Here is a 27,240-nt window from a genome sequence, read left to right on the forward strand (position 1 = left end):
GTCTCTCAGCTCGCGCTCATCTTCAGTCAGTTCACTGCGCGCTCGCTCACTGTCCGCAAGAGTCAGCCACAGCAACTATCTCTGACAAACAGTCTTATTCGAAGGAAGACTATTTGTCGTATCTTGTGCATTTTTTTGGCGGGGTCACTTACAACTATCCAAAGCGACATGTGGATTTACAAAATTTTACTCTGTGTGGCCGTTTTGGTTTACTCAGGTAAGTTTTTTCCCCCTTCAGTCAGAGAAAGCGTCTTACTGGCTCTCATGTATCAGATTTTACAGTAATAACTGTATTTTGTTTTGCAGCAATGGCAATAAGTGTAATACGTGGTTTCAGTGCGGAAAGTGAGGTTATCGTGGTTAATTTTTGTAGTAGTGTTCTGGAGATGTCCAACACTGTCTCTGTTCAGCTTACATGATGCTATTTATGGGTCATTCCTGTTGGTGCCTTTTGGGATTTGAAGAATTAACAAAGTAGTCTATGTTTCAAAGCCACATTAAAGTCGTTATGCTGATTGTGCTTACTGATTTATAACTACATATTCATAAAAAAAAACATTTTAAACAAATTAGCGCTGATACAAATGTCCACCCTGCAGTGGACAAATAAACTTCTACTGTAAACTTTCACAATCTATTGTTTGTTAAAACATTAATAATATAATATTAAAAATATTTTTTAAAAATCACAGTTTACTTGTAAGATAAAGATTAACATCTAATAACTGTGGTTGGCATTGCTATGAGCATGTAAATCTTCGTGCCAGATTTTTACTGCATTATCATTGAGTGTATGTATGGGATATTTAAAGTCTGCATGAAATCAAAATGAACTTGTTAGCACACATTTGGCTACTAGCCTTGCGGTGAACAATTAAATCTACAAAAAAAAGTATTTGTAATCTTTATTCAAAATCTAAAATTTGCTTCAAGAGTCATTCTGATGATGTCAGTTTGATGGCATGGACTGAACATGCTTAACTACAGATAGTGAGGAGGTGTGCTTAAATCTGGCCCCGCCTTCTTTTTTATTAGTCAATATTCTTTTCTTTTTTTTTACTGTGAAACACATCACAATATTCCAAAAAAAGGTTGCAACTTCTGGTTCACACAGACTTTAAAGTTTCTTTATGTTACTTCTGTTTTATTTTATTTTATTTTATTTGCTCACCAATAAAAGTACTGTAGTTCAAAAACAAGCCAAATCACATGCTCTGATCTGGAACCCTGCAAACACAGACGAGCAGAGTGATACAAACAGTTAACATGCTGTCGGACTATATATCAATACTGGAACATCCCTCAGCCAATCAACTACACAATACGCCAGCGTCGACTATACTATCATTTCATTATCTTTATTAATCTCTTATTAATCTCTACATTTCAGCTGTTGAAATACATTGTGTATGCCAACAAATCGCAGTTCATGACTCAAATGACACATGTATCAAAAGCGTCACAGTTCCCAAACATTGTATGAAGTTTCACTACGGAAAACTTCACAGATGTTGACATTCATGGTGAGTGGGCTGTTTCTTCGCAAAACATCTGGATAAATGAGTCACCGACAGCGTGCATGGAACCGAAGGGAGAGATGAAGTGCTGGAGTGTGGCACTGTGAAACCCTTCTTTTGAAATCAAAATCGCTTTATTGCACAGAGCCTATTAATTATTCTGTGTTTAGTCATTTCGTTTCTAATCTGCAGTACTTCTGTGACCTTGAAGGATCGATGTGGCTGGTCGCTTGCGCAAAGTTTAGAACTGCTTCGTTTTTGTTGCTTTTCTAGTAATACATTCTGTATAATGTGGCGTAAAAAAACTCTAGTTTTCGGACGTATTGAGCCAAGACGATCTCTAGAAAACCTTTCTAACCTATCTAAGTAGTGCTTGTTCTGCACAGACTTCTAATAATATTCAGAGTTTGAGTCAAGAGTGTGACTGTTGGCTTTGCGTAAGTTTTAGAGCTTAGATTGGGTGTAATGTTACTTGCTTGGTCTACTATCAGAATTTAGGGCATGTCTCAAACACACAGAGCACATCTGATCTCACAGTATGGTTTGTGGCTGTGAAATTGGTGCTTTCTAACCATGTGCTTGACAGACAACTCAATTCTTATTGTGACTGCATGGATGAGCTCTGGTGGTGATTTGAGAAGGTTTGGTGCTGCATCGGAGCCAGATTTCTTTGGCCTTCACAATTCTCTTCACCACCTCATCAAATCAGACCCTGAGTGATGCCTTTGCATTCTTCTATACACATAAAGCTAATTTACTGCTCCACTGCCTTTAATAGCAAATGTTTTTTCCCCTTGCTGTTGTAGGTTATGATCCAATAAGTATTCTACCAAACCCATAACTGAGTAGTTGATTTGTGACCTTACTAGTAAGTCGCTGCTCAAATAGGATCTTTGCAAGTGTAATACTTCTAGCTGTGTTTTAATTAAAAGGAGAATATTAGCCTGGCACAACTGACTAAAGGTTTAGCCTGACCAGCTCAAAAATGAAGACCCTCGTGTCTTCTCAAATATCTATGATGTTCATTCTTCTACGGAACTTATTAAGAGGATATTTGGAAAATATGTGTTTATTTGATTTATTTTTGTCTAGACATTTTTTTTTTTTTGATTTTTTACTTATTTTTTTAAATACCTTGTGTTCAGCAGAAGAAATGCATGCATGCTGCTTTAAAATGACATGAGGGTGATAAAATGATAACATATGATTTTGACACAGACTAGCTGTTTGAACGATTATGAAAATGTGTAGTTTTTTTGATCTGAGCGGGTTGTTGTAATACAATTTCATCATCTTAGTTCCTTTTTTGCTCCATATTTAATATTCTGTTTTATACCCTCTCCCATGAGGCTTATAACCAGGCTTTACTGATTAAGAGACAAAAAGTCACGTGCTGTCTCCCCATTCTAACATGTGTTCTGTGTGGCAGAAACGAAGAGGCATGCCCTGCAAGACTACCAGAAGACCGATGCTGTGCGCTTGGACACGCCACCTGATGTGTCCTATATTACCAAAGGCCGCAAGATGAGTGTGGGAAAGTGCGCACGTCGCTGTAGCCGCAACAGGAAGCTAGAGTTCACCTGCAGGTACAGAGGTCCTCAAAGGTTAAAGCACAAAGACACGCCACCTTACACATAATCGTAAACAGCAGAAGTCTGAATAAAAGGAGCACACTGCCTGTTTGCCTTTGGTGACTGGCTGATTTGAAATAGAATTAGATTAGCTAATTGTGTTCAACACAGTTTGAGAGGAAGCAGCTGGAATCTGTTTCACCAGTGGAAATCGAAAATCAGCAGTACAAGTATTTCCTATTTTGATGCGTCGGGTCAATGACCTCTGGTTACTTCTGCATAGAAAGAAAATGCAGCTCTTAGTAAATAGAAATTGCATGAGGTTGCATGGCATTTGACCATTAGCTCTTGCAATTTTTTTTTTTTTTTTTTGGAGACATCACCTGACTTCAAAATACAAGAAAAAACTGACAACAATAGCTATTTTATGCTTTGCTTTACATGATAAGTAGCATCTACCGATGACATTAAATCGCTTATTCTCTTGGTTTTGTATGCTTATTGTTATTATATATGATAACATGTGTGTTATATCTTTGCAGAGCTTTCAACTTCGATCAGAAAACTGCAAAGTGTCATTTACTCTCCTATGATAGCCTCACTGTCGGTGTCCGCATGGAGAATGACTTCAACTTTGACCTGTATGAGAAGAAAGGTAAAAAACCCGCTTCACGTCCACAGGGTCTGAGTTTTAGGCCAGAGAGCATACATAATTAGCGATGCATAAGATATCAATATCTACCAATATCAGTGTCTTATACATTTGTTGTTGCTGTTGTTGCAAAATGTAAAAAAAAAAAACTGATCTGACTTTACTTCCTTCATATGTCCTGATGCCATTCCTGATGGTCTATATTGATGCATGATCTGTTTTTAAACCCTTTTAAATCTCAAATACATATAGAGTTAAGCGTATGCTGGCATGATCTGCCACCAATGGGTTTCATAATACGAAGATCTGTTCTCAAACCTTAGCCAAGCACTGGACTCTTAAGGATTAATTAAGTTTCAGCGTGAATAAATGTGAGATCAGTGTCCATGTGATGATGACACACTCATGCAAACACACACACTCGTTCTATCTATCCACCACCAAGATAAGGATGACACAGCAAATGACTTTCACTCCAAGTCACTGGAAGTAAATAGCCCACTATTTGTCCCTGTATTTCTAACAGTACTGCAGATTTTCTGAAGTCTAAAACACTTATTGTGTTTAAGACCTGACATTTATCAAATGCTTATGCAGACCCAGAAACACAAAGATCAGGCAGGGATTTCTGTTGACTTTGCTGGTCTGTATGTATTACTGCTGACAACAAAGTGCAACAGTGACATTTAAAGACTTTTAGCAACCTTGGTTTAAAACTTTGTGTTCATTAATTTTAATTTTATTCAGCCTTTGCACATAAAGTTGATCAAAAGTGACAGCAAAGACATTTAAAATTTTACAGAAGCACCCAATCAGCATACAGCGGTAGAATGTTTTTTCAGGGATCAGCTGACAATGAATAAAATAAAAGCTTTCCCACCACAGATGTATAAATATATAATAAATAAATATGTTAAAAGAGAAAACTGTTATTATTAATTGTGAAAATATTTTACAATATTGATACTATTTTACTGTATTTGAGGTTAAATCAAGATGAAGATGCTGTAACATCATTTTAAACTCAATTCGGACGGAATTTTTTTTTTCCAGTGGTAGCTGGGTGAAAACAAGAAGTTAATCCCACACTGAAATTGGTTCAATGTACTGTATATATAGGTCAATATGTTTAATGTTTAGTTTACATCAGATAAACGGCATGCCAAGTTTTTGATGTCAGTTTGATTTGCATATTTCACCAGTTTTTGACATCAATTGTCATGTTAATTTGATGTCTTTTCAATATCAGTTGCCCACTTGGTTACCAAATATAGTTTTAAAATCACCGACTTCAGAAACTATATATATAAAATCTATTTAGTGGCTGTTTCAGTTTTAGAATCTAATCTGTCTTTATTTTTTCTTATCTTTTAGACTTCATGAGAGAATGCATCATTGGCAATGGACTCAACTACAAAGGAAAGAGATCGGTGACCAAGAGTGGAGTCCAGTGCCAACTCTGGAATTCCAAAACGCCACATGAACACAAGTAAGTGCTTACTCATCCTCTTTACCTCCCATTCATGGTTTGGTGTCTCTCTGTAGGCAATTAAAGTCAATTACCCACTATATGCATTTCTGTGGCTATTAAAAAGTCTCGTGGAGTGTAGATAGCTGTTAACTCCTTGGTATGTTTCAGTTGATTTATTTATGCACATATTACGCTATTAGATAGCTAATGGCAAAACAGACTCTGTGAGTCGTAAAAATCCCCATTAGCCTCTAATGATGATGAATGCTCAGTTTTATGCGTGTTGTCTCGCTGGCTTTGATTCGTTAGAGGGTTCTCGCTGAGTCTAAGTGTGACAGTGCAACTTGACAATTTTCAGAAGTGGGCGCCGACGGAGACAATTAGGTCAATGACAGGAACGCCAACGAGCGGCCGGCACATTTTCAAACAATTGCTTCCGTTCTTGCCTGCCCAAAAATAGACGTTTGTTTACAATTATGCCTATGCGTAAATACTTCAGGGCAAGTTTACCCCAAAATATACATTTTTGTATACACTTACATCTAAAAATAAACACAACGAAGCCACATGCAGCCTGGAACAGACGTCATGTTTAGAGGATTTGGGGTTTTGTGCATAAGTGGGAGTTTGACAGAAAGCAGTACAAAGCTAAAGATAAGATACGTAATGCAGAACACGTCTTTGAGTTCATTATGGCTACAGGAATTCATTAGGGACACCACATGGTGCTTCGATTTACTTCCTGTACTGCAAGTCGATACGATAGATCTGCCCTATTTTTTGGCCTTTATAGAAGTTTTATGCACTTTTCTTAAATCCTGAAAATGCGATTACCTTTCAGAGACCTTGAACCCTTACCACCAACTTTCCCGCTCTAGATATTCCCCCTCTCTCTCCTCTTTTTTCTTCCACTCTTTTTATCTCTCTAATAGACATCAGCACAGTCTTAAAGCCAGCTTTTGATATGCTTGCCTCTGAAACATCACAGGCATGGTTTATCGGCTCAAAAAACCAATGGACCTGAACGTTCTGAAATACCACACAGGCCCGTAGGTCAGCTAATTTGTCACAGATTGCATTTTTATCTGTATTCATCAATCATCATGAACTTGGTTGATTTGTGTCGTGAATGCCAGAGGCAATTACACAAAAGATAATTATCGTTTGGCTTAAGGCAATGATTTATTAATGGTTTACAAATATTTGCATGGCAAGGGTAAAACACTTTTTTAAACTCTTTGCATTAGCGGCGTCTCAGAGTTTTACCACTGGTACCCATAAAAACATAGTATCTTAATACCTTAGTAAAAAAACAGGTTTTAAATGATGTAGATAAACATTCCAGTCATAATTGCGGCCTGTATTGACCTAGATGTGATAGGTCATTCCATCATGGTGGTCACCATGTCACATATACTAACTTTATTGCGATAACCCATTTATTTTAGAGGACTTTGGTTTCGGAATAAATGGATTATTAGATGAAAGATAAATGTGTAGTTCTGTAATGGCATTGGTAGCCAAAAACATTTGTTTTTATGTGATGCTGCTTTCATAACATTCAAATAGCCAAAGTAAAAGCTATTAAAACGAACAATGCTCGTAATGAGCATAACTCAAGCACTGCGCTGTTTTTGACCTTGTCTGACCAAAGGCTTTACACTACCCTTTTTGCTTGCCAAAATCATTATTTAACTGCATTCATTTGTTGTTTTAAGATTCAACCTTTGCACTTTTTCCATAAGTAAAAAGAAAAAAATTAAGATGCAACAATTTCCCCAAAGCCACATGCACATTAAACTCTTGCATCACAATGAAATGTAGAGTAGCAGCTGTGTTCCGATGTTAAAGATATCGTTAGTCATGCCACTCTTATTAATATAAATATAAGTTATCAAGATGATGGGTTATCTTGTTGTACTTGGCTGGAAGTCACAACTGTGTCATGTGACATCCAGTTCAATTCATGATTCTTGGTTCAGTTATAGTATCAGATGTTATTAGAATAAAAAGATAAACAAGCTAACATCAGTAAAAGAGTATTAAACCATAGTGTGCTAGTTGTGTCAAAGAGCAACAGTATGTTGTTCGAGAAATTTGGAGCAATTCTGCTTGTGTATGAGTCACAAACATCACTTCTCTTTTATGTTTTCCTCTCACTTCATTAGTTTCTTACCCCAGAGGCACAAGCACAGAGATCTACAGGAGAATTTATGTCGGAATCCAGACAACACCACAACAGGTCCTTGGTGCTTTACCACAGACCCCAAAATACGCCACCAGGACTGTAGCATCCCACAGTGCTCGGAAGGTCAGTCCAAGACCTGCAATTTTTTTGTATTTTTATTGTTCGGTATGCTATTTTATAGCTTTTAATTGTACTTTTCTAACATTTCTAACCAAACTGACTGTTGACAGAATGTAAGAATACAGAGTTATGAAATGAATGTCAGTATTATTTAAATCATGTGGTCTTTAAGAGATGAAGTACTGATGTTTGAAAATCCCTGACAATTTGAAAGTAAATCTCTGACTTTTAATAAACAGTTTCTTGGCAAAACTGAGCATGTTCTTTCATCTGGAGATTTCAGAAGTCTCCATGTGTTCACAGTTGACTATTTTGGAATTTTGATCTCACTTGTGATATCTCTTTTTGAAGCTGTTTAATATGAGAACTCGGTTTGCACTGGTTTTCAGCCCTTTAAAAACACCTTTTTAGTGTGAATTGTTTATTTATAAGATTCAAGACTTCCTCTGTTTACAAAGAATGAAAGCGCTTGTTTGTGGGGGTGACCGGAGCTTTTCGTTTATATGAGATCACATTGAGTCGCATGCATAAAAAGGGGTTTTCTGCAGCGATAGCTATCAGGCCAACAAAGAGAGCCTCTTGTCTATTTGAAGAGTTGCATGCTGAAGTATGGCTGGGAGGGTCTGTTAATAAATTAGTTTCCCATAATCAAAAACACACACAAACACAAAGAAGGAGAATCATGCTTTCACGAGAGTGGCTGACATTAACATCTGTTTTTATAACAGCAATCTGCTGCTTATACTGTGGGTACTGTACAACCAATAACAGGATTTAGCGAGAGCACTCTAGCTGAGGTGACCCCCATCTGCTGGGATGTTTGGTTTGGTCCTACAGTGACTAAGCTCTTTACTAAGTACTGTAATAATTACATGTTGCTTCAACCTTTGATCGTGCGAAATCTGTTAGAAGCTACAACGCACATTTAGGTTTAAAAGCAAGGCCTAGTGCCTAGTAAATTGTGTGTAGGATGATTTATTTTTAGACAGTTTGAGGGTAACATGTGGCTCCGTAATTGCTTGTCTACTTGATAAATGCGATTACAATCCCTGCAGTCATTAATCGTTAGTGATTAGTTTATGCGTAACAAACATGTACACTAATTTACTACTAGCATTCGGCCACACTTGCAAGCTTCTAACCATTTAGCATGACAACTAAGGTTGAACCATGTTGAGTCATCCTCTGCAAGCATGCTAATGTCCCTCAGCTGGACTCATTTGGGCCTTGTCCTGGTTCTTACAACCTTGTTCCTTATTCACAGTGGAATGCATGACGTGTAACGGGGAAAGTTACCGTGGACCATTGGACCACACGGAGAGCGGCCGGGAATGCCAGCGTTGGGACCTTGATGAACCACATAAACACCTTTTCCACCCTAAAAGGTATGAGACCCACCAGAAAGTGAAAACAGTGACAGGGACAACTTCAGTCAGATTCACTTCAAGTTAGGATTTTTAGTTGATTTGAGAGGCTTGGCTGATTTGCATACTTATAAAAATGCAAATCTCTTTTGTTTCGCCTGTGGGGTACTACAGATGATAACTAAAATCATGCACCTGGAAGTCACAAAATCCATTAGACTTACATTAAAGGGATAGTTCACCTAAAAATGAAGATGCCATCATCATGCCATCTAAAATATTATAGGAACTTAGGGGTGGCCTGATTTGAGTTGAGACCCAGAAATCTTTATCACCATAGTGATAAACGTGTAACAACCAATCAGAACATGTTAGCAACTCCATCGCAATGCTAGAATACCCTGAAATCCTGCACGGCAAACATCACTCACATTTTCTTCAGATGTTAAGATATTTCAGTTTCAAAGGACGTATCAGATATCATTTCAAAAACTAGTCTGTGATTTGATAATGTTTTGCTGAAGAAAGCTGGGGTCATGAGTGGATCACTGGCCTCATGTCATTTAACATTAATTGTGGAAAAAAACTCAGATATGCTTTAATCCGTCTGAAATCGCAATATGTGCAGGCATCTTAAAGCGATGGCCAACAGCAGTCATGAAAAATTACACTTTGTTTTGGAAAACATCATTCATGTTGGATAAAAATATGTTTTAAAGTCCCTTGCACATCTTTACTCAATTACACACCTACTCTGTGGAGAATAGCTGAAACTGAAAGAGCTGAGACCACATTGCTACCTGATGTACATGCACTTTCCATTCAATGGCATTTTCGTTTTGCATGACCTTTCCAGTGGACCAGTTACATCTTTAGTTCTGGGAAACAACAATATCGTTAATCATGAAATAAATGTCAGTTTATTTTGAATACTCTCCCTTAAGAATCTCTAAACACACAAAGTCTATTTTTTTAATATGTCAGATTGCATGCATGGCAAATGCTTTTGAATTTATCCTAATCCGGAATGGCATTTGTGAGCTTTTAAAAATATTCGAAAAATCAATAGTTCTTTCCCACTTGACCTCATGGGAACTGTGTCATGCCCTTGTTTTATATAAATCACTAAATAAAATGACTGGTTTGTGTGAACCTACCAAAGAGGCAAATTGTATATGATGTCTTCAAGCAACCATAAAAACCCACTGAATATTACAAAACAGAAACTATTCACCCTTTACATGACAAATCTGCCACAAAAGTTGCAGATTATAGACAACTTTAGATTAAATACATCAGTTCAATCAATTGGATCTTTATTTTAGATTCTACCTCGTCTCATGGTATAAACCAATCAATCAATCAAGCAATCATTTTTATTTATATAACACTTTTAACAACACAAGTTGCATCAAAGCACTAAGCAAACATACCTAGGTGCACTTTTTAGGAGCCACAAAATATGTACCAACAAGTACATATCACTGCAGTTTCCAAAAGAAATGAACACTAGAGGAAGTAAAACTCAGACACCTTTTATTCCTTTTGACACACATTTACAGAGCTTCGATTAATAAAGCTTAATTTTTAAAAATTACTTGAAAAATATCATGTAATGACTTCAAAACAACATTAATATGCTGGGAGATTTGAAAACTGGTGCTTTTGAACTTTAGCATCACACATATCCATATCTACAGTATAGATGGTAGCTTTCCTTCTTCGGTAACTCACGTGATACAATGTTACACTTTGGCAATGGAAAGCTAGAGTTCGAATTCTGTGTGAAAAGTACTAATTTCGGTTAGGTTTAGGGTTGTATTTGGTGTAGGGTATATTTCCAACATTATAGAGCATTAACTTTTAGCGACAGTCCCCAGAATTGTCACTGCAATAAGTAACTGAACATAATAAAACATAATAAAAACAGAGCAATAGTTATCTATGTCAACGTAATAAACTTGTGAACTAATAAACTAATGAACCTGTGTTTTAGTGCCACTCAGTGGACATTTCTCTTTGAACCTGCGGTGAAATGTGCAGTAAGGTGCATAAAACGATTTAGGTACATATTTTCTAAGTTTAGACCTTTAGATTTAAAGTTATCTAAAAATTCTATTTAATAGGAAAAATATAGGAAATTAGCATGCAAAATGAAATATTAGGTATCAGCCAATATACACTACTTTTTAAATAATTGTTTTCTGTTTGATTTTGACCAACTGATGCCTATGGACACATAATCTATATATACTATAGACTGATGCCTATGCCTATGGACTGATAATATATACTTCTGTTTAACATTTACTTATAGTAGAAAACAAAAAATTGTGAGCAGTATATCTATGAATCTTTACATGTATGCCGAACGACAGGCTTCCGTCCTGTCTGCTTTACTTCAGATTGTTGTACCAGTAGCAGCGAGCATGTTCTGTATTTTCTGGAGGTTATTAGAATTTTATCCCGCCTATAAATCAAAGTTTCTAAAGATCCAGGATAGTTTATATGTAGCATGTTAAATGTGTTCGCTTTGCCCTTCCTATGACAGATATCCCGACAAAGGTCTAAAGGACAACTACTGCAGGAACCCAGACGGGCGCCAGAGACCCTGGTGTTTCACCACCGATCCGAGCACTCCATGGGAGTACTGTAACATCAAACAGTGTGGTGAGTGTGCGCGTCTGCGTCCTATGTGTAAGATGAAGAGACAGAGAGAAGAACAAAAAGAAGCCAGAGAGAAAGAGAATGAAAAGAGGCAGAGTTTGCCAAATTTACAACTTCCTCTTCCTGTAGCCCTGGCTCCCCTCTCGTTTGGGACCCTCACAGGAATGTTGTTTGTAACCGGGAGAAGAGAGAGAGGAGGGTCCACCTATAAAACTCTCTCTCCTCTCTTTCTCTTTCCTCAGCTCTCGCCCCGTCTTTTCAGTACTGTGCCTCCGTGTTTATTTTCCCTCATCAGCGCAGTAGAGCGTTGCCTTATCTGCATGAGAGAAATGTGCTTGAGTTTCAAGTGCTATGTAAACCTTCTACGCTAAAGACAAAACACGCGTGTGGGTTTCAAACCCCCAGTTCGCTCGAACACACAAGCGCCCAAAAACCTATTATTATAATGACACCCCTTCACCCCCTCCTCTTCCTCACACTGCCTTCGTTTATTTTCATTAGCGAGGCGACGGCAAGTTGGTTCAAGCGGGAAGCGAAGCATAAACTCAGACGCTCGCGCTCTTCACAATTCTAGACCGAGCCACGGGGGTCGCATTTGTATTTTAGAGCTATTTGGCAAGTCTATGTCGTAACCTTGAGCAAAATCCTGTGACGGATTCTCAAAGATCACCGTCCTGGGAGGAACTTTTCACCACGCTCTTTCCTGTTTGGCAGAGAGAGCAGCTTCTTTTCAAACACCTCAGCATCTCAATAAGCAGCTAAACAGAGTTTAGCTATGTATGTCACCTGTGGAAACCATCATAGGTGCATCTGCTTTTACAAGAAGTGACTTACGCCCACTTGCAGAAGGAACGGCATTCTTAACAAGACTATTTGATACTCTATAAAGCTAAACATGCTCTTAAAAGATACAGTACTGCTCTGCGGTAAACCTAAGAAAATGTACCTCATTGTTTCCACTTGCTTGACATTTGCGTTTGTCTTCATGATGATACGCACCACTTCCTTAGTTAGCGTTCTCTAATGCAATTGTACAATGAAATTGTACGAATATAATCCTAGCCAACAGAGAATGTTCTCAGAACATTCTGGCAAGGTTTTCCCATAGGTATGTATAGACATTGTTCTAGTAATGTTAATGTTTGTTTAAATCAGGTCTTTAATAATGTTAAAATGTTAACACAATTTATTATGCATTATTTAAACATCATTCATTGAGCTTTATTTTCCAGAAAAAATAAATAAATAAATAAATATTTATAAATATATATAAATAATTTATTTAAGTATTCTTCTAAGATTTTTTTAAATGTTACGCTTTTGCTACTACTTTTCTAGTTTTAAAATGTTTTCAAAACATGACAAAAAGAACTGAAGGGGAACATTTCATCATTGTTTTTGCAGAATTTTGCGTTAACATTAAAAAAAATTCTGAAAAAAATCTGAAAACATTCATAAACAATGTTAATCTAAATGTTAACATTTTTGTTAGCTGGGATAACATTGCATACACTGGGATCAACTGTAGATCTCTTTAAATTCTCAGTGTATGGGATGCATTTGAGAGTTTGATTTTGGGTTTTATTAGCATGACTTGGCCTACATCCTCATACTGCGAGCCCCATTAGCAGACTGAAGCACTAGCGGTTTATTGGAGGTAAACATAATAACTGTCTCCAGTGAGCATAATTTATTGCAATGAGATTCATGGGCAAAAACAATATATCTGTTGTGCGTTCATAAAAAGCTTACGTTTCACCCTAAAAAAAGCTCTGTAGGCTACTGTTTTAGCATTTGTCACAGACTTAGTGACTGCTTTGACTCATTCAGGAAGCATCTCTCTCTGTTAAGCAGGATTGTTATTCCTCCCTGAGGCAGCGCGGTCTTACAGTTAATAGTGAATCTATGATTCAGCGCTCATCATGCCTAAGGAGTGATATTATGCTTCATTCTCTCACTCTCTTTGTCTTTCTGTTAATGTTTTTCACTGTTTACTCAGATTCAGACAACAGCGGTGACATTGACAACACAACAACTTGTTTCCGTGGACGTGGAGAGGGTTATCGTGGAACGGTTGGCATCACCCCTGAAGGAGTGACCTGTCAGAGATGGGATGCCCAGTTTCCCCATCGACACTCTTATACTCCACAGAATTATCGTTGCAAGTAAGAAAATCCTGCTAAAACATATGCATTAACTGTTGATGTATAGTTCAAATATGAACTGGACTTTCCTGTTACATGCAGAATATCATAGGGAGTTTGGCATGGGCAAGCACAGTAAAAAAATTCTAATAAAATGAACATGCAAAAATAAAATATTCAGTACTGACTGATAAATATTAATTATCAACCTAAATATAAAAAAAAAACTTTATTAGATATGTTAGTAAATGATTCTAAAATTCTTTCAATTAAATTTTAAAATAAAATAACTAAAAAAAAAAAAAAAAAAAAAAAAAATATATATATATATATATATATATATATATATATATATATATATATATATATATATATATATATATATATATATATATATATATATATATATATATATATATATATATATATATATATATATAAATATCCAGTGTCAAATTAAATACAAAACAAATTTAGAAATATTTTTAGACTGTATTTGTAACCAGTTCTGATATATTGTGCTGAAATGCTCACCAGGTATACTGGTTCTATTCTGTCATCACTAGGAAAATCAAACTTAATGTTTCTCCCAGACTGTTATCTGTCATCATGCAAGTTTATATATATATATATATATATATATATATATATATATATATATATATATATATATATATATATATAATGCAGATAATTCTTCAAAACCTATAGGTTTAAGATCAGTCTCTATCTGTTCAGCATGTGTTCTGTAACACTAACATGTGTGTATATATGATTACGGAGTATAAAATCTGCTTCGCAGGGATCTCCGGGAGAACTACTGTAGGAATCCTGATGGTCGTCATCTCCCATGGTGCTTCACGACTGACCCCAATGTACCTGTGGCATTCTGTACCAGCATCCCTCGCTGTGGTGTCATACTATCTGAACCTGAAGGTAATTTATGTTTTTTTTTTGGCATTTACTGTATTCAAAAGTTTGTCATTCAATGATACTAGCATTACATTTTTGATTCTGTGCATGAACACAGGCCTTGAGAAATGTTTTACCAATTCAGACCTCATTGCTCTTCATAACAACAACATTTATTACAGCTTATGTTCTTAAATAAGGGTAAAACAATATAATATACGTACAAACCGCTTTTTTCATGTCATCTGTGTCTTTTGTTGCACACAATCAGGCATTTGGGGAAATACACTGTCTTACACAGGGCTACTGTGCTTTGAATTCAGTGAAGCTACCATGAAAAGGCATTGCCTTATTGGGTAGCTAATGTTCAAGGTTGTCACATGTTCTTCTCAACCATATTTGTCAGCATCTTTGATTTTCAGAAACTCAGGAGAGAAATGCATTTGAATGCATTTAAACATTTCAGTGCACACCGAAATTAATTGCTTGAAATATTAACCATATGGTTGAAGCACTGTGGCAGCTGTAGCCTACTGATGGAGTATTTCAAGCCATGCCCTTGACTGGAGACATGAAGTGAACTGCCTCATGAAGTTCTGTGACATGTCTGACCCTGGCTTTGCCTCCTCTCTGTCTGGATGTGTATTTCTGTACTGTGAGCGAAAATTCCAGTACGTCAGGCGAGTTTACAGACAGCGACTATAAAACCTATTACACTTATTTGCTTTTCAGAAACATGTTTATAATCTACTGGTTTGATCTTGTTTTCCATGATGTTATGGCTGGCGTTCTTCCAACTGTGTTTCTCTGGCTGGGTAAAAAAAGAAGACTATGACTTTTGAAGTCGTGCCTTCTTTGCATATCAAAACGACCCTCAAAAAACTTCCTTGACTTTGTTCTTATTAATCCTCCCCAGCAAGACATAATATCTATGTAATTTCTTTTCATGATGCTCAGGAATGCCGTAGCTCTTTCTCCCTTCTTTTCACTCTCTTTCATTTGCTCTTTCTTGGCTCTTTTGGCATCGGTATACGATGGTCCCTGTAGTCCGATCTCCACGGCCACTAATGGGGGCTGTTTGAAACATGTGCAGGGAGCAGGAGCCGCAGTGTGGGAATGAGACAGCATGAGTCAAGCATTAATCACTGCTGACAGCTTCGTGTGACTGGCAGGGCCCAGGAGACGCTTCATAGAAGGACTCGCACAAGCGCTGATGTTAAGATCGATTTAGCCGGTGTTCCAATTGAGGCCGTTGGGATGATCGTTTGACTATTGTGGTGCGCTGGGAGCCCTGCTGTGTTTCCATAAGCAGTGTGTTTCCACAAACCTGCTGTGTTTCTTTAAGCACTTCGACTTGCAGAATTTGATCGTAGTTTTAGGGCATTTAAGTTAACAGCATTGATTAAAAGCCAAGTTCTCACTGGGATCATTAAAATATCTATATTTAATCATGTTGCATTGCATTCACATTTCTTGTTAAGCACATTGTACATATATTTAGAGGCCGCCAAGCGTATTATTGCATGTGCTTAGGGTTAGGGTTAACTTAGGGTACTTGGCATAACATTTTTTATCAAAAGTGCATCTAAAAGATTTTTCTGTACACAATTCATTTATCCTGTTTATCTTTTCCCATGAAAATAGCCTGCTGCTGTGGCATAAAAACAACTGAATGAATTAAAGTTAAATATAAATATAAATGTAAGTTCATAAAAAAATATATTATTATACAAAAAAAAACTTTCTAAAGGAAAATTAATATTTAAAAAGGTAATTCAAAATATTAATAAATAAAAAAATACTAATCACATGCAGCTGGTTAAGGAAAAATGCTATTACTTTCTAAGCAATTTCATGATAAAATAATATTTAATGAGGCACCACGGCCAAGTATAAAAATATCATAGCGAGTTTCGCATCTGCAAGCACATTTACATTTTCCTTAGTTTTTTTCTATTATAGCACACCTCTTTATATTATCTGATTTTAGTTTGAAAATGTAATGTTTGTTGTTTCAGAGTGTTATACAGGCATTGGTGACGCATACAATGGAAAACAGGCAAAAACACGCTCTGGCATCCCTTGTGCTCCATGGAAAGACCACAGTGAAAGGTAAGAACCAGCCATCCATGTGTAGACCGCAAAAGCTGCACCATGTCTGTCCGTATTAATTTGAGAGTAAATATTAGTTGTTGTTTTTTTAATCATTCAAGCTATAAACTGAATAAATAACCTTTTCAGCAAAGATTCAGACACAAGAAATTGATTGTTTACAGTCCTTCAGTATGGACACACATTTAGTTTTCTTAGATTTCACATTCTTCGATTTTTCCTATTAAGCAGAACCATCATTTATATCGGTACAGCGCATAGATTCAGTCATGGACATTCACTCAGTTTCCATGGAAACCAAACTAGGTCCACATCTTGCTATGCAGGATCTCAAGGACAATCCCATGATGCCTTTGTGCTGCTTTGCAAGGTGAACAAACTCCATTTAGTCCTTAGGTTCATGGGTCAATCACAGCAAGTTGACATGAAATTGGTGAGAGTGAATAAATGGGACAGATGCTTTGTGAAATATCTCATGTTTATTTTTTAAATATATGCAAGCATATGGGGCTATCATATATACATTCACAGGTGCTTACAGCCATACCGCTATTAAATAGCAAGGGTTTATATTTGTTCCTGCCAGGTGTTTCCACTAATGCAGTTATGGTTAATGTGCATTGGCACATTATCAGTGAGCGTGCATGTGTAAGTCTCAGAGGAGTCAAGCAATCGTTTCCGCAAAAGGTCTGCGTTGTTTCTGCCATCCACACTCACCCTGAGATGTGTGGCGTTAAATAACTTCCCGGTTTTATGAACAAGTTCCAGGTCAAAGGTCGACCTTTCCAGAACCCCGCCAGCTCATTGATGCAAAGCTCAGGGATTGTCAGGTTGCGTTTGTCTTCGTTGAGAAAATAAGACCCTCACGGTTTTCTGAGGAAGAAAAACACGTTTTAGTGCAGGACCCCCATTCTGAAGAGCTCTAATTGATGGTAAACGTGAAGCAGTCGGAGTGACTAAATTCCCTAAAAATTGCAGGCAGACCAACCCAGCTGGAACGGGATTCTTTCGAGCCACCCTCTGACCCCTTTCCTCGCCCTAACCCTTCTCCATGAACACATCAAAGCCAATCAGCTCCTTTATTTGGCCCGCAGCCTGTGAGCCGCCACGGCCGGGTTGCAAAGGTCATTGTCGGACGGGTATTAGGCGTAGATTGTTTACATTGTATGAACCCTAGAGTAGCACGGCTAGAAAATCATTGGTGTCATTCATGTGCTCCTCATTGTAGCACTTTTTGTCTCTGGTGAACGTTGGGAGAATTGTAGCATCTGCGGATCTTCCTGAATCTGAGTGATAATGTGGAAAAGCTTGGGGAAACATGTCATGAGTAATGCACGAGCTAAATACTTCACCTTGCCTCCTGAGAGGAGCTCCACACAGCTGGGTCTTAAGATGAACTTATGAGAAGAAGATGTTTCCTTGGACTCTTTTCTTAAATGGATTTAGATGTATTGTTTTGTTACAAGCACTGGATAGACTGTTTGATTCGTGTTAAACGACCCTGAATTTGCCTGAACGATGCACCTGTTTTGAATGTTTATATTAATATGAACATTTTCACTGCTGCACATCTTCTGTTGTAACGATGAGATTTGTTTTTGTTCTCAGTAATGAAAGAGATGTGGACTTGCTGATGGCTGAACAGGCGGAGAACTTCTGCAGAAATCCGGACAAGGACAAACACGGCCCGTGGTGTTATACCAACAGCTCAGCTCTCCCCTGGGATTACTGCTCTCTCAAACCCTGTGAGTGAGCAGCATGTTGTCTGTGCTAACATTACAACCTGAACGAGATCTTTGGGTTCCCTAAAATAATACTCGAAACATGAAGAGTCTAACACAAGCTGAGGATTATGGAACTAATGTAAACCACCGAAAACTAGACTAAACTAGACTACGTCATCATGCAATAAGTAGAGGTTTCATACAACTAATTCACAACTCTCTCTCTCTCTCTCTCTCTCTCTCTATATATATATACTTATTTGTGTTATGTAATTTGCTTATAGAACTTCAAATTTATTGTTGTGAGAAAAAACTTAGAATTATATATATATATATATATATATATATATATATATATATATATTGTGCAATTCTGTTGAAAACTTTTTATTCAATGGCAGAAATAGAAAACATTCTAAATATCTTGACTGCCATTTTTAACACTTTAATGTATTCTCTCTGATAAATGTATTACAACCTTTGACCCCAACCTTTCAAACAGTATTGTAATGGTTAATTCGTTCACTGAATAATTTAAAGCACTTCTGGAGTTCCCAGTCACTCAATTGTTCGTAGCATTTAACAGCTCTCGCGCGCTGTCGGAAGTTTTATACTTAAGCACAAGCAATGTCGCTAACTTTCAATTGCTCCCATCTATCCTTACTTATAATAAAGTATGACTGTTCATTTCTTTGTACATTACAGACAATAACCATATTTTTGACCATTATGTGCCCACATATGCTTTCCTGTTGACTTACACTCTCATCATTGACACCGCAGACTTGTGTTGAGCATGTAGGCCATGTGTTACAAATCTACATATGGCACATCAATCACTCACACACACATGCGCACACTTTCCACATAGGTTTCAGTTTAATTAAAGAGTGTAAAGCCCAGGTGGCTCGGACTGTCAGCACTCCCTCTGTCTCTGTCACACACACACTCGCATGTATAAGTTAAGCTTCAGTGCTGCGCAGGTTTAACTGGTCCCACATGCTGGTCCAAGACTAGTCCTATGCTAAAGACCTCACACACACTTTCACTCAAATTATACTCTAAACAGCCATCACTGGTGACCACATATTTTTTTCATTTCTCATGCCTATTCATTGCTTAGAACAAAAATAAGCTTTCTTTCCTTTTCCTTCCTTTTTAGGTGAGCCCTCACATAACAATCTGCCACAAAAAGGTAATCAAGTCTTTCAAGTGTTGTTAAGCTGTGCAGATTTTCAGATGATATTTTTTTTCTTCATATTACATCAGAAGGGATTATTTCAAAAACACATTTGTGCATTTTCACGTTTTTCTGTGTTCTGATAAACTTATTTTGTCTTTTAATTTCTCCTTAAAGATGAGGGAACAAAGGCCTCATGCTTTGTTCACAAGCAGGTGAGAATCGTCGGTGGTGGGCCTGTCCTGATTAAAGAAGGCAGCTGGATGGTCAGCATACAGAGAGGGTAAGAAATTTGCAAAATATGTAGATGACATTGTTAAAATATCATTAGCATACATTATTCGTGGTGCACTAAGAACTGCAACCCACGTGTATCTACTGAAAGGTGAAGAATGACCAGTATGTAATTTTAGACTTCATTGACAATAAAGTATATTTATTTGTGATTTCCTGCTTTGAATGATTTTCTTCCACAGTTTTAGTCAGAAATTTTATTAATGGACAGTTTTTAAAATGACTTTTTAGTATTATTTTATTGCTATTATCTATTTTTATCTATATTTATTAATCATTAAAATACTTTCTGAAATGTATAAATTATTTTATTATTATATATATATATATATATATATATATATATATATATATATATATATATATACACATAATAAATTGCTAAAATATTAATGTTTTTAATTTTTTAATCTACTACTCTTGAGACTACTCATTTGCTACTGATGTGGCTTTGATTTTTTTTTTTTTTAAGTTACTATTACTATATTTACAGTTAATCTACAGTAATTTTACAGGGTGTTTGTGTTTCCCATATCTACTTTCTTTACGTCAATTAAGAAGTATACAAATTGTCTATTTTCCTAAAAAAGCCCATCGCAGGCATATGGATTGTAAAATTCCCTCCAAATAAAGTGCCGTTGTCCATGAAGTCAGCGTTCATACAGCTCCTCAGAAGTAAAACCCTGCGCTGTCATGTTTTATAATGTGAGAGAGTCATGTTGGAGATGCCTCACTGTCTCATGTCTCTCGGTCTCTTCAGGAGCACTCACCGGTGCGGAGGTTCTCTGGTCAGGGAGGAGTGGGTGCTGACAGACATACAGTGCTTCTCGTCATGGTAATTATCTCCAGCTTTGCTGCACAGTCATCATCGTGCCCTGACCGTGACCTCTGGATTCTCAGGGTCAGGGGGTCAATGATCATCGGGCTTCCATGATTTGTTTTGAGCATGCAACCCAACAAATCAAAGCTGCTGATGTTTTAGAACATGCATCTTATAGCATGAAATCCATATATCTACATATCCACCAAAAAGGTCGTATCACAAGGAGTCACATTTAGCTTGAACTTTTGAGATAAGAAGATTCACTTTACTACAGAAACATATTGCATCATCCTACCTAGTCTAAAAAATACTATCTTAAAGGAATAGTTCACCCAAAAATGAAAATTAAGTAGGCTGTTTTGGTCAAAAAATACTATGGAAGTAAATGGTGACCCAAATGGTTACAAACTTTTTTCAAAATATCTTCCTTTGTATTCGGCAGAAACAAAGAAATTCATACAGGTTTGCAAATACTTGAGGGTGAGTAAATGATGACAGGATTGTAACCATTGGATGAACTATTCCTTTAAGACTAAAAAAAATGCAAAAATAATCTATTCTGAATTTTTAATTGCAAGTCTGAAAACTTATTTTGAATTTGCAAACATGCAGTTTTATAGGACCTCATTCTAAAAAACAGTTTGAATGAAATACATAGTAACAAATAATGTTGCATTTAATGTTGAGGATCAGAGAAAAACACACACACAAAATGTTGCATATTTATACCCAAAACCTGAAATTATATTTCCCCTCCTAGTGTGCCTGACCTATCAGAGTACAGAGTTTGGCTTGGTATATCCCACTTGAACGAGTCGGGTGAGAATGACTTCCACAGACAGGAGAGGAGAATCTCGCATGTCATCTGTGGCCCGGAAGGCTCTAGTCTTGCCCTGCTCCGACTGACTCAGTAAGAACTGCTGATTAATCAATATGTATATTATTAATATATTCCATCTCTGATCTTATTCCTTTGTTGTTGATGAAATGACCTCTCTGTTCCTCTTTTACACAGACCTGCACTCCCAAGAGAGCGTGTCAGAATTATTCAGCTGCCTGTGGCGGACTGTAGCATTCAGGAGGACACCATATGCTCTGTGTACGGCTGGGGTGAGACCAAAGGTGGGTTCAACTTAAGAGCCAGTCATCAGAGACTCCCCACCACCTGACAGCTTTACAGGCACACGGCATTGCTGTCTTGCTTCCAGCCTAACACAACAACCACCCAGTGGCTTCAATTGACCATAACATTTGGTTCGCTTTGATTACTTAAACTTGTGTGCACACCAAGGAACAGCGCTTGAATACATTTTAAAAATGAGAGCAGGGTAGAAAATTAACCAGGGCTTTGGGGGAAAAAGTCACAAAAATGCTCCAAATATTTTAAACGTGAGTGCAAAAAAAGTTCTAGTTTTGTTGTGAGGCAACGATAACAAACTGCTTCCAAAATAATTCATGTTGATGATGAAAGCATTTTGGAAGCGTTTTGCGGTTTGGAACTACATAGCGTAACAGTGTGAAAGCAGGAGGGAAGGCACACAAATCTGAGTTCATATTCAAGTAAATGTGCCAAATATAGTCTCTAATACAGTTTTCTGGCTTTCTCAGGCACTGGACATGAGGGAACGTTGAAAAGAGTTCATCTGCCCATAGTGAGCAATGAACGATGCCAGCAACTTCACAAAGGGACAATTCCAATCACCAGTTCAAAACTGTGCGCTGGTGGCAGGAGGGATGAAGGAGTGTGTGAGGTGAGTTTATTCACTAGATTTACTCTCTGCAGGATGAGCTACCATTCAAAATCTTGGAATCCTTTTTGATCGGAAATTAATAATTTTAATGTACGAATGCATTGCATTGCCAGTAAAAAAAAAAAGTGTCTTGGTTGCATACAAAAAATATTAGGCAGAATAACTGTATAAGAAGAAATGTTTCTTAAGCAGCAAATCATTTGTGAAGGATTATGGGATACTAGAGACTGTGTAATATTTCTTAGATTACATTTTAAAATATATTCAAATAGAAAAAGAAATAATAGAAAACGCAGCTTGTTGAAATGTTTTTAAAGATATAAAAAGATTAAATATATATTAAAAAACATCACCAATTTTACCAACCTCAAACTTTTGAATGATTGAACGGCTACTTGTTTAAATCTTATTTGCCATCTTTTATTTATTTTTTATTATTGAACAACCATATGGTTTTGGCTACACTTTTTCCTTTCTTATACTTTAGATCAGGGGTGTCAAACTCAGTTCCTGGAGGGCCGGAGCCCTGCAGAGTTTAGATGCAACCCTAATTAAACACCTGATCCAGCTAATCAAGTACTTCAGACATGCATAGTATATGTGTTTTAGCAGGGTTGAATCTAAACTCTGCAGGCCTCCGGTCCTCCAGGAATTGAGTTTGACACCCCTGCTTTAGATGCATTTCTAAATACTAATTTTTGTTTGTGTTTTTTGTATTTTTTATGCTTGCAGAAGGACTATGGCGGCCCTCTAGTATGCCAAGAGAGTAACAGTAAAGTCATTGTCGGCGTGAGCGTAAACGGCAGAGGATGTGCCCGACACAAACGACCCGCCATTTTCGTAAATGTGGCCTTCTATACTGGATGGATTCATAAAGTGTTCAGAAATTATCCAAACTCAGAACTAAACAACTGATGGAGAATAAGCAAGATTGAACACACGATCTGAGAACAAAAATTCTGAATCTCCATAAAACCGACAGTTCATTTCTCGATTTAAGGGTCACCTGAACAGCTCTTGTTGAAAAAGTTCTTGGGAACTTTTCCCAGCTTGGCCGAGAAACATATACTCACAACTACTCAAAGAGCTAGAACTACGGCTGAAACTGTTGCTCTGAATTCAAGCAATTTGTACACCTAATAATGCCAGAACCGCAGAGCAAGGCGCTGGGAGACGGAGTCTCCGAAGGCTACATTCGCAACTAGCCATACGGAAAGATAAAGACTACTGGACCGAAGTGCGGACGAGCAGCCAGAATCCGTTTCAAGAATCAATAGCAATTCCTGGCCACCAACCAAAAACCTCAAGTCCTCAAAGAGAAATCTTGCTGCAGTGCACTACAAAACATTCGTATGTACATTCAACCCACACATTACCCATCAAACTAACAATCTGGACTTCAGTTGGGATATTGGATTCGGAGACCTAACCCAAGTTTGAGTCTGGATTCAGACCAGGACTTGATATATGGATACAAACTCTCAGATCCCAACAGGAATCGGCCGTTCCCTCCTTTAAAAGCGTTCAAAGCTGACCGACGTACACATTTCGGCCGCTCCCCATCGAGAAAGAGGGCTGTTATGATTATAAGTGCTTGTTGATATAAAACGCTCATTAACAGTGTCGTTCAAAAAGCCCCTCGGTAAAGTGTTAGCTGTTAGCTAAATGTAGAACATCTTATGGATAAAAAGTATACACAGAAGGCTTTTTTTTTTGCGTTTGTGCTCCTGATAATACTTGAAACCGCACGAGAGAGGTCACTGTGTCCCTCAATAACACCTCCTCGTGTCGCCATTACAGATTGTCGTTTGGTCAGCCTAGGTGTTTATATAGTCAGAGGTGTTCCGTCCATTTCCAGTGTTGATATTTTGTCCGCAAGCCTGAACGGAGATGACATGACCTGCTTGTAGTGACATGCAGCAAAAAAATCGTAGTTGTCATAACATATCAGCATCTGAGGTTCCCATACACTCTGTTTGGTTTAGAGCGGAATTCAGAGGAGGATTTGGAAATGTGTGTTGTAAATACTGTGGTCATGGGAGTGGGGTAATCACTCCCAGTTCTTTCGTAGGTCTCATAGACCTTTATAAGAGGTTGGCCTCCTCCATTCCAGTGTCGTCATTGGGTGGGTTTATATATATATTTGTAAATATATCTGTATTAATTCCGAATGCACATTTTGTCAGTTGTAAACTCGAGAGCGAGTGCGATGGTTTATGTCGACGCGTGTGTGTGTGTGTGCGTGCGTAATGCTGCAAAGATGCATCGAGGCCGAAATGTGCCTCTCTGCAGGACAGAGAGCTAAGCGGGCGCGCGTCGGAAATTTGCCGATTAATTTTTAGCCGTTTTTCAGATCAGAACCGGTGTAAGATAAATCCGAGCGATTTTCTCTCTTGTGTGGTCTTGGATCGCTCTTTCCGCGAGCGTCTCGTTCCCTCGCGCTGGCCTGCTTCCAAAAACAATCAGCTTGGGAAATTACCTCCAAAAATCATGTCGGCTTAAACAAATAGCTCTCTGAGTGATGGCTCGTAAGTGTTTGTATTCCAACCACTCCCGATGCTAATTATGTTGGTTAAAATGAAGGATGAGTTTAATTTGTAAGAGTCCTGAGGCACAAGTCCTTATGTAAGGACATTGTTGAACACATTGAGATTAGTGTTACTAAAGCACAAGACAAGGCAAAAGAGCCCTTCAGTGTTACCTCATTTGGCTTTAACATTTATCAAAACAAATGTTTTCGTGTAGTAGAGTTTTTTTGTTTCGTTTTTTTATGAAACCTGTGTTTGAGGAATCCTGGATGATGAAGTGGCTGGTTCTGAACCTTTTGGTGCACTCTTAGAAATAAAGGTACAAAAGCTGTCAATGGGGCGGTACCTTTTCAAAAGGTACGTGTTTGTTTGTTCCTAAAGAGTCCATTTTGTCTTCAAGGTACATATTAGTACTTAAAGTGTACATATTTGAACCTAATAGGTACAAAAGTGTACCTTTTGAAAAGGTACTGCCCCAGTGACAGCTTTTGTACCTTTATTTCTAAGAGCGTAAGGCACATTGAGGGGTGAATTCATTTCTGCATAGCATAATCAGATTTTACCACGCGATAAAGTCATTGTCAGTATTTTCAGTGCAAACATACCTCCTTTATGCATATGCAAATTAGGCTAATTACGAAGTGCGTATCGTTCACTGTTTGCCTGCTGCAGTTAACGTTGTGGTACTGCAGTTAAATGGAAATTCATTTTCATTTTTTAGAGACGTGCACATTCTCTATGATATAACTAGTTCAAACGACAACGTATGAGATGAAATAAGTGACGCATAAGTCATCCATGAGATAAAGTCATAATAAAAAAGTCTTTTGAGAAAATTAATTGACATAAGTTAAAATGATGACAAGTCATAACTGAAATATTTGATTTGAAAATAGATGTAATTATAACAAAAATACATAATTGTGAGATCGCATTTGAGATACTCTAAATAATGACAGGAAATTTCAATTCTGACAAATTTTATGACAATCAAAATTATTACAGGCATAATTATAAGTCATGACAGAAAATCATAATTATGAGATCATTTCTGAGTCATATTTGAGGTACTCTAAATTATAACAGGAAATGTCAATCATGAATAAGCTGAATTTATGATAGCCAATTATGGCACTCTAAATTATGAGACAAAACATTATGCCATAGAAAGTCAGAATTATGACAATCATAATCATGACAGAAAGATAAGATAAATTATGACATAAAAGTCAATTATGCCCAAAAGTTACATTTAAAAAATGTAATTATGACAATCAAAATTACATTAAAAATCATAACTTTTCTCAATTTCAGTTAGTTAGAACTTTGTCTTGTTATAATGTAGAATTTTGTCTCATAATTCTGACTTTTCATGACACAAATTATGAACATTTTTGATTTTGATTTTTGTATGATTCTTAAGAATGATTGACCAAAACATATACCTTTACGTGACACTCTTCAACTCTGAATTCTGCCCTTAGTGTCTGAAAATTCAGCGGATTATTCCTCTCTCTGATGTTTATATGTGAGAAAGACGGCAGGTGAATGTATAGTGAGCTGCTACGGACAATGTAAAGTTGTAAAATGTTGTCTTTGTACAGTGTGTTTATGTCTCACCTATTCGTGTACAGTAATATTCATACTCAATGTATCATTCGCCTCTTATACCGACGACAGTATTTATCAGCTTTGTCTGTGTTCGTGTTTATTAAAATATATATGTGCCTTTACTTCAGTATATCTTGCAAGTATCTCTCAAAAAGCAATAATAAAGACAAAGAAAGCGAGAAAAGAATAATAATGAAGAAAGTTTGCCCACACATCACAGAAAGTGGAGGGATCTTGCTGACTTATAGATAGACGGAAATGTTTGTGTATGTCTCCCAAGTGCTTTAGATATGAGATTTTGTTCATCATTTAGCGGATGCCCTGTCATCAAAACCCTTTTACAGTATACTGGATCCACAGATGGTCCAGAACAGCCGGGGGTGAAGCACACCGAATTGAGATTTGTTTTACCCTCGAGTTTTTGGAGCCCGCTTTAAATCACACAATGCGAAAGTTCAAATCCTTTGTCACGCAGGAAAGTATTTTAAGCCTGTGCTGACCCTCCTCCCTTTGTCCGTTTAATATCTCTTCAATGTGAAATTCTGCTGCCCTCTTCTGGAGGGTTATCTTTACCGGGATAAGCAGGTGTCTAAAGAGTGCATGATCTGTAT

At 37.3% G+C, this 27,240-nt stretch overlaps 1 protein-coding gene across 1 annotated transcript; it reads left to right on the forward strand.

Annotated features, from left to right (window-relative positions):
- On the forward strand, positions 1-25,515 carry LOC122323126 (hepatocyte growth factor). The gene is made up of 18 exons (XM_043216790.1): positions 1-217; positions 2,947-3,103; positions 3,631-3,743; positions 5,115-5,229; positions 7,380-7,522; positions 8,784-8,904; positions 11,435-11,553; positions 13,550-13,715; positions 14,497-14,630; positions 16,625-16,718; positions 18,327-18,463; positions 19,605-19,637; positions 19,800-19,905; positions 20,677-20,751; positions 21,500-21,649; positions 21,755-21,861; positions 22,348-22,490; positions 23,223-25,515. The coding sequence occupies exons 1-18, from the start codon at positions 169-171 to the stop codon at positions 23,403-23,405; spliced, it is 2,145 nt and encodes a 714-aa protein (XP_043072725.1). The 5' UTR covers positions 1-168; the 3' UTR covers positions 23,406-25,515.
- Positions 25,516-27,240: the final 1,725 nt, after the last annotated feature.

This window comes from Puntigrus tetrazona, chromosome 18, assembly GCF_018831695.1.
Source record: "Puntigrus tetrazona isolate hp1 chromosome 18, ASM1883169v1, whole genome shotgun sequence".
NCBI lineage: Eukaryota > Metazoa > Chordata > Actinopteri > Cypriniformes > Cyprinidae > Puntigrus > Puntigrus tetrazona.